Genomic DNA, 9,502 nt, shown 5'->3' with positions numbered 1-9,502 from the left:
GGAAGCACAGTTCCTTGCTCTTCTCTAGATTAACAGGTATATGTCAGTTGATATCGTGGAAGCACAGTTCCTTGCTCTTCTCTAGATTAACAGGTATATGTCAGTTGATATTATGGAAGCACAGTTCCTTGCTCTTCTCTAGATTAACAGGTATATGTTAATTGATATTATGGAAGCACAGTTCCTTGCTCTTCTCTATGTATGATAATACGATATTATACAACACCAGTTCCTTATCAGTATTTTTACTAGTTAAAAATATATCGAAAATAAAGGAATTGTCAGCGTGTTTTTCTGATAACATTTTTATACGATCATTCATGACAATATTACATCTTGGAAGTGTCCTCAATTTGATTAAAGCTTTACACTTCCAGTCAAATGATTAAAGTAAATCTTCCTTTATTTTACAATACATCATATACATCTCAGATCATGTGAACTTCCCTGAATTTTACATTTCAGGTCACGTGAGCCTCCCTTTAGTTTACAAAACTACATACATTTCAAGTCACGTTAACCTCCCTAAGTTTTACAAAACACTATATACATTTCAGGTCACGTGAGCCTCCCTTTAGTTTACAAGACTATATACATTTCAGGTCACGTTAACCTCCCTTAATTTTACAAAACACTATAAACATTTCAGATCACGTGACTTGCTCCATAACTGAATTAAGTCTTCTGTGTAACGGGGTAGTTTTTCTTAAAAACAATGCATATATACATACATATATGTACATCAATTACAATAAAAACAGCCTTTTCTGTGAAAAAATAATAACGAATACATGGAACTACAAATGAACCCGTATACAGCAACGAGTTGGAAGAAGTAATACTGAAAGAGACATATCACGATAATATGTTATTATTACCTTATCTCTCTTTGTATTATGAAATGATTTGATTAAGGAATACAGAGCGCAACTGAATGAATATAGAACACCTGCCTTTTTTGCTGACATAATTTCGAGGTGCCGTGTGCTTAACATCTAGATTCAATTTGATTCTTAATGTTGTATGAAAGGTGCCATTAATCTTAGCCTAAATTTTGCCTCTTTGCTATTATTGATTACGAAGTTAAATTTGTTCTTAATTTATAAAATAGCTTATTCATTCAGAGATTTTTAGATGTGACGTAATATTAAGTGACGTCACACGAAAAGTAGGGGTATGACTATCTAATCTGGGAAGGAGGCGTTTGGGAAATGTTTCAACTTCCCTTAATTAATGTCTAAATGAATCACTATAAAATGTCATCGGGTCTTAATAAGTACGTGCTTAAAACACATTTCTTTATTATTTTTTTGGATGTAAGTATTAGTATATGTGTTTTATGTACGTGCTTAAGAGTAGTGCAGCAGTGTTTAGTTCTAAAACTCGTACTAATATCCAAAACATCACTCAGTATTACATTAATGCAGAATGAGTATTTAGAAGAAGAAAGTGGAATCAGTTTAACAAGATAAGCATGTTGATGGCACAGTAATCAAATAGTGGAATTTTAACATATTTTTTTTATGGAATAGTACATGTTCATATGAAATATTATATTTCTTGTTAGGCTGTACAGCAGTTAAGGGAAAAATTTTTTGTTTGTTGTTGTAAGTTTTGTTGTGAATTGTGACTGAATAAATATTCTATGTGTTAACATTGTTAGGTGGTTTTTGAAATACTGAAACATTTGACGTTAAAAATTCAAAATACGGGTATGTAGCATTCACCATGTACTTTAAGATACAATATGCTAAAATCAGCCAATCATATCGACTTGATGATGATTCAAAATCAGTAAGTAAAATTATATTAAAAATTTTTCTCAATCACATTCTACATGTGTAATCTATAGATTTCTTTTTATTTGCTTGCTTATGTTGTTTTATGTTATTACTTATTTTAAGATACTGTTTACTTTATGTGTATGGTTGAGGGCCATTCAACATTGGTATTATGTATTTGATGTCAAAGTTGTCAACTATTCATTTTACCCTATATTGTTGATTTAGCAACATTTCATGGTGGAGGAGAGTAAATACCAGGTGCAGTATATAGGGATAGCAAAAAAACTGTATTTATATATTTTGGAGGTTATGCACATGCTGGATGTAAATATCATCTCACACTCTGACTGGTCAGTCTGAGATAGACTGACATTGTCAGTTCACAGATATATCTTGTGTATAACAGACTTGGGCCTTTTGTTAAAAGCTTGTCACATTTCATGTAGATACACGATACATGTTCCTTCTCCATTACCGGGTCGATCCAATGGACCCATCCTGTGAACATTAAGTTAATAAGTTACTAAAATGTGTTTAAATTTAGTATAATTTTAAAGCAAATTCTAAATTGTGCAGATGTGTAAATCAAATAAATAATGATGTATAGATGGAGTGTGTGGATAAATAAAATGTAGTAAATTTACTTTGTGAAATATGCAGCTAACCCAAAAGCCAAGCCATTAAATCTACTGGTCAGTTCTCTAAATATCCATCACTTGAACTGTGATTTCTTTTATGTGTAACCATGGTTTTCTCTTCGAGGATTTTTTTTTCAAAGCAGGCATGATAAAATTATTTTAAAGTGTAAATGTACTTTTTGCAACTAAATATCCTCCATTATCCTTTTGTACATAAAACCTTATTTTAGTTTTATTAGGTTTCATTGTCAATGTGTACAATAACATTGTATATTATCAAAGGCTGACATGTAAGCTGGGACAAGTGTGAAAGTCACATTTTCTTGTATAATTCCTAGACTGGCAAACAAGGGAACACATTAACAAAATATTTCAATTCTGTTATATTTTTTGTTTTTGTTTCATATTTGGCTAAAAAAAAAATGTTTAACTGTTATTAGCACATTATCAATTTAAGAAGAGACTAGCTCATTTGCAACACAACAGTACCTCCATGTAAATATGGCATTTCTCAATGTCAGTTTTCAACCTTTTTATACATTAATCTTTAGAAAACTTTCAGGACAAGAGTAAAAAAAAAGTGAAAACTTAATTTTGTGCAGGTAAAATCCTGGGTATTTGCAGGATAGAGTGAATGGGGCATTTGCCCCCCCCCCCCAGAAATTTCTGACGAAAATTTGTTATTTGAATATTTTATTTAAAAAATGTATTAGAAAACAATAATACTTAAATATAAATGATGAAACCAGGTGTACACATATATGTGCCATAATCAGCCAGGGCATTGCATTTGAACTTCAAGGCTAATAGCCTGAGCTCTGTAATGGCTTGCTCCACTTGGAATAAATTTTGCGGATGCACGTGGGTAATACTATTATTCAAGACCTGTACTTAAGTAAATTATCATGGTGTAGGAAGGCCTAGTGAATGTTGAAAAAATATAAATTAGTTTACATTTGAATAAATAATTATTAGCAAAATTGTAGACAGCAATTCCTGTTTTCTAGTACCGATTAGTATATAGTAGTTAGCAAATAACTTCTGAAATGTAACTGCCCTTGGAAAATAGTATGTGAAATATTTTCGTTTTCCTCATAGATAGCAACTGATATGTGCCTATTTCCAATTCTGGAAACAGTAAATGGTATTTTTGAGAAAATAGGTTAAGTACTTGAATTATTATTTTTCAATGTTTCTGTGAAATTTCAGTTGCATATGCTTTGCACATACATTGTGTCAGTGACTCAGTGGCAAAGCTTTAAGTTTGTGATGCTTTCTCATTTAATTTTTTATAGGATCTTAAGGAAATACATTGTATATGACAAAAAATATGTTTTAAGCTGTGCACACATGCAGGGGCACAGTAGGAGGGGAATTAAGTCTAAAAGGTCCACTGTCTTCTGATTTCCTCTTTTTTTTGTACTGAACACTTGACTCTCATGTGAATTACTTAAGTTATTTGTGTAGAAAAAAAGTCAACAGTATTTTGGAAAAAAGACCCCTCCCCATACACACACTGTAGTGCTGGTTATGCCACTATATGTATGTGTGCTAATTTGTATATAGTAAGCTAAAGGTATACTTCACTGCAATATCACTTTAAAAGGAATTACCATTTCTATGCAGTAGAAAAACATTTATATTGATAACATTGCTGGAATACTGAAGAGTTTTAGTTAGCTTCTATTTGATCAAAATGCAAATCTTTAACAAATACATGAAATAAATGTTTTTGCAGGCTTTGGGGATTTTAATTGCTGTTCCAGGCTTCTGGCTTATTCTTACTCTTCTTGCATTCCTGGTGTTTTTCCTCTGTCGATGTTGTGATGCCAGTTTAAAGAAAAAGAGAAAATTGACCCCCCTGAAATGGACACTAGCTATCTTTGCCTTGCTTTGTTGGTAAGTTGGATGCAATTGTACAGTGTAGTTTTTATGTCATCCTATATATAACATAATATTTGATTTTCTTTGTAAGATACCTCATTTTCAGGAATGTGGATATCACAGTGTCATTCGTACATAATCTTCTTGGTTTCGTCTGCTCTATGTGATTATTTAGCAGACAGTCAGCAGATATTAGCTATTGCATGAGTGAAAACGAACCATATTAAGTTGTTAGGAGGTAAGTAGTAAATGTTACATCTATAATGCTAAATAGATTCATACAAACCAATCTAGGACTAACCATATTACTTTCTTTTGATGTCCAAAACTTTTTCATTTGGTTTTGCTCTTCCATGAATATATTCTACTTTGTAAACAACAAAGGAGCTTTTGATGTAGTTCAGTATTTGGGTTATTGATAGAACAACTAAGGATCCCCGATATGCCTTTTATGTATAGTGTTGTAATACAAGTTTAAGTAGTATGATGATTCTTCTTCTGCACTGTTTATTTTGTCACATAACCAAATTTTATGTTTATTTTAGGAATCTATGTGCTGGTGAGTGTGTTCTTGCACAAGTGTTCTCCTCCTTGTTGACCCCTTCCAATTCAGTGGGAGTGTAGATCATCCTGTGCAGTTTTCTACATCTTGTGATTTGTTTATTATGTTACTGATATAAGTTTTCTATGTTCTGCTGTCAAAACTTTAGTTCCCATCAGTGGGTCAATTTCTGCTATGGAAAAATTTTGTCTTGTCTTTATTATATGTTGAGGTAAGTTAAGGTGCTACAAATAAGAATGTTTAGAGTTAAAATAGAATTCAGCATAGTTTCTTGTGTGTGGGAACTTCCCTTTCTTTCTTCCATGATTCATTTATCATTTAGTACATTAAGTAATCTGCTTACTACAGTTAGTTTGAGACATGTACTATGGATTAACCACACTTCACAAGAACAGTGTTTCCTGTCCTGTGTTACTCTTGGAACTTCTTCCTCCATTGTATCTTGTGCTTAATCTGATGGCTATGATTATTGTTTGATATGGAATATAGCTTTCAAAACTAAATTTTATTATACCAAAGACAGCATATGATTTGAAACTGCATTGAGGAGATTTCATAGGTATATGGCTAAATTGGATTGCTATGATTCCAATTTCTTCAGGCATCTGTTTTTTAAAACAGCAATTGATTTTGAAGTGTAATTAGAAACTTGTGAACTTTAGGTTTGTGAGCATTTGTCATTTCCAAATCCTTATTTATTATCTTGTTACAAATGCCAGGAGATACACCCAATTCTTTTGCAGTGGCTTTTTTTAGGTTGGATGGTTATCTTTCATGACTGAATATTTCACTTTGAAAATGAGGGCATTGATTAGGATTAGTTTGTATTTGGTTTCAGAATCTATTGCTGTCCAAAATACTTTGCTGAGCAAGTTTTTCCATTTCAAAGGAGAACATTGAAAGTTTCCTTTATTGAAATGTTCTGTTATTTGGCTCTACATTTATTAACATTTTTGCCATGGGAATATCCTGGTGACATTGCTTTATTGAGTGGTCAGAAATTTACTGTCCAACCAATATATAAAAAATGTTAATGTTATCCATGGTGCCATGGCTTGTGCTCACAATGACAGTTAACCCTTTCTAGAAGCCTATTATTGGTGGATCAAGACTTTGTAAACTGTGGTTGGTAGTTTGAGAAGAGATGTAATAAAGAGGAGACATAAGTTAACAGTTGTGTCTATTAATCTTATCTTAACCCACACTTAAGTACAGTAACTGTTTGAATACCATTTTAGTTTGAAACTTTTTGTTATGACTTCAAGTACTATAAAGTCATCTAGGACGTGTCAGTTTTACAACTTTTTATTTTTCAATGAACGACCATTAAATCCGTCTTTTACATATATACTTGTTTTTTACAAACTATTTATAAAGACCACTTGGCTGGAAAAGCTGTGTTTGTGTGTTATAGAGATGGTTTCTTAGTCATAGTTAACTGTAACCAAAAAGTATGTAGTGTGTATAAAAAAAAAAAAACTTGAAGAGAGCATGATAAATAGTCATGATTTGATATAATCTTAAATAAACATTTTACAATGTTGCCTCTAGGATGCAAACTTTGCTTATTTATGCTGTATTTTGAAAGGTACTGGTGCAAAATAATAATTTGCCTGTGTATTAGTTCACGCAAAAAACAAATAGAAGTAAGTATTTTAATTTTTCATGCGCATCCACCCTTTGAAATGTATTATGGATGACTTCATAACGATAGATCGTGATCATAACTATAAAACAGTAATTAGCTGATTTGGATACGGAAATGAATGTGATTGGCTGTGTTATGACATCATTTGGTTTTGTGGGAGATTCCCTTGATATTATGGAGTATTGATGATTAAAAATGGCAGAAAAAACAAAGTACAAAGCTGTAAAAGAAAATTACCATATTTTTTCCATCAAAATGATGCAAAAATAAAAATAAATATAGGAAAAAAAGGTGCAGAGAAGACAACTGCAAGGTAAGTTTTGTTATTGAGTGCATAGATGTTTTCAGTACACACACAAATGGATCAAATTGCAATGATTCAATTTACTGTTTCTTCAAATAAAAGTTATTTGATCATATTATGCTATTATGATTCACAAAGTTGATATCTAATACATGGATGGTCCACTTTCTGGAAGTCAGTGAGGGATTTGGCCCACTTGAGAAAAATCCTAAAACAAATCTGTTTTAACAAATCTCTATCTGCATTATTAGAGCTATCTTCTACTTGATAATCTGTTAAAGCACAACTATACTTGTTTATATGGTTTCAATTTAAACTAGGAGTTTGAGAAGTTGGAATAAAGCATTTATTATTTTTTCCACAAATTACTAGAATTCTTATCAGCTTTAATTTGTAATATGTATTTTGTGTATGAAAATACTTTAAGTAAGCCAACAATACATGTAAATGATCTTTTGATGTTTACTTTCTAAAGCAACTTTATATATTTGATTATCCTTGAAATTATGTAAACCATCAGTTTATGAGGAGTAAATCTAAATAACAATTCTATGTTGTGACCTTAACCTGAGATTACTTTTTATAAATGTAGTGGTGCTTTGTCTCTCGGATTATTTGGAAATGATCAAACTCACAATGGCATGAAGAGTGCTCAGACAGCTACAGAAAACATGGAAGATATAGTTATGTCTGTTCGCAATGAGGCAAGCAGTGATTCTTGTTTTAATCCACACTATCTTTGTATTTTATAATTGTTTAAGGTGGCCCAAGCTTTTTGAAATTATGAAGTATCATATTATAATTACATATGAAATTTAGGTATATTCTTTATTGTAATTTAATAAAACATTAACAATATATCTGTAAATACATATCAAGAAAAGGTGCAAACTTTTGAAAGAAAACTTTCTTCCTTCTACTGTTAGTATATTTCTATCACTTCTTTGTGTCTATTTTTTTGAATGATACAGTATCATATTAATCTGCTTATGTTTTGTGTTGTGATAATTGGAATGATGTATTTGCTTGTATACTCACTACAGCCTCTTACTCTAACTAACTCTTTCTTGTAATAATGTATGTGTGCTTGGGTTTTGTTTTAAATTGTCATGGGCATCTTTATCTAATCCAATGTATGTGTGTGTGTGTGTGTGTGTGTATCACAGAAAAAAAAAATTCATTTTAGAATAAAGTAAATGAAATGCACATTTCAGTGATATATATATATTTTTGTTTTATTAAAGGTGTTACTGCTGAATTTACCAACACTGAACTTTCATGTATCATAGAGCTTGACAGTATGTCTGGTTAGGTTGTAAACAAAATTTTTCTGATCATATTTTGATATGTACCACTGCCTTTCACAGACCAGAGAGATTGAATTCATTTTGAACAAAGAGATCAACAAAGATCTTGACAAACTAGCAGACCTGTTCAAAGAACCAATATCCAACAGCACAGCTCGTGTTCTTTTACAACAAGCTTTAGCCTACATGAGAAGTAATGTTTCGAAAGGTGTGGAGCAGTTGCAGGACATCAATAATAAAATTGACCATGTGGACCTGAACAAAGTACCAGACACTATACACAAGGTGGAACTTTTCAGGTAGGCTAGGATGAGTTAAGTAGTAGAACTTAGTTAGTAGTTTTAATAGTGTGGTTTTAGAAGTGGATATTTTTTGATCAGGCTATTTATTAAAATTGAAGACACTTACTATTTACAAGATCAAACTTTACGTGTCTTGTAGAATTAATAATTTTTTTTTCTACTCATGAATATACATGAAAGTGATATATCTTTAAACAGTTATTGTAATTGAGGAAAAAATTACATTTCAGGTGATACAGTTTGAGGGTGGTTTGATCTACATGAATAAAATATGGTCTACAGATAAACTGGGATAAGTTCAGTTATATTTTAGTTCTAAGGATTTTAGTATAGTTGTTGATTTTGTATTAATGCTTCAGTTTTTAATAGATATGCATGTTTGGTTTAGTGTAATGTTTCTTTATGAGTTAACATAGAATTTTAAATTTTGAAGTCATAAAATGTATTCTAAGGTCACATCAGAGTGGCACGGGAATGTTTGGTTAGAAAGGCCTTTTTTATAATTGTTGATTACACTGACACACAAAAACAAATTTTTGCAAAATTCTGTACGTTGAATTTAACAAAAAAGTTGTGAGAAAGGATTTAAAGATTACTATCTTTGTATCATACTTAAAGTAACTAACTTAAGAGTAACCTTTTAATTTATGATTGGTTTCTTTTCCCTCTTATTTCCATTGAGCCATTATTAGATACATTTTATTCTTTAGGTGATGCCTTGAATCCAAATTTTAGGTTTTATGTAGTTTAAGAAGAAAAAAGCTAAAGCTTACAAATAGTTAACTAAATAGTTTTAAGTGAACATTTAGGCTGGTCTGACATAAGGTAGGTTATAGTGATTTCATTATATGTGAAGAAGAAAAGAATATATTGTGATAATAATATAAAATAATCTTCGATTTTTTTTGTAATTTGCTTTATATGTACAGGTTATAATTTTTAGCATAAACAAAGAGTTAAGTGGAATCATTTGGAGATAAGAAAAACTTTTTTTCAGATTGCAGATCTAATAGTAGGAGATTATAAAAGTTGCTTATCAATTTTTTATGCAGTGCATAGTTTTGATTGCTGTA

At 31.1% G+C, this 9,502-nt stretch overlaps 1 protein-coding gene across 5 annotated transcripts in view; it reads left to right on the top strand.

Moving 5' to 3' along the window:
* The window catches only part of LOC106459514 (protein tweety-like), a 65,200-nt gene that overhangs the window by 17,773 nt on the left and 37,925 nt on the right, over positions 1–9,502 (top strand). For 4 of the 5 annotated variants that reach the window (XM_022386016.1, XM_013919140.2, XM_022386014.1 and 1 more), the window contains exons 3-5: positions 4,161–4,321; positions 7,413–7,524; positions 8,188–8,426. In XM_022386016.1, the coding sequence (XP_022241724.1) occupies positions 4,161–4,321; positions 7,413–7,524; positions 8,188–8,426 (512 nt within the window). Of the gene's footprint in view, positions 1–1,367; positions 1,795–4,160; positions 4,322–7,412; positions 7,525–8,187; positions 8,427–9,502 lie in introns of those variants that run through there. The other variant, XM_022386015.1, reaches the window with a different exon arrangement.

The sequence above is a fragment of the Limulus polyphemus genome, unplaced genomic scaffold, assembly GCF_000517525.1.
Source record: "Limulus polyphemus unplaced genomic scaffold, Limulus_polyphemus-2.1.2 Scaffold620, whole genome shotgun sequence".
NCBI lineage: Eukaryota > Metazoa > Arthropoda > Merostomata > Xiphosura > Limulidae > Limulus > Limulus polyphemus.
Note: the sequence above shows the minus strand (reverse complement) of the source record. Positions and strands in the feature narration are given on the sequence as shown.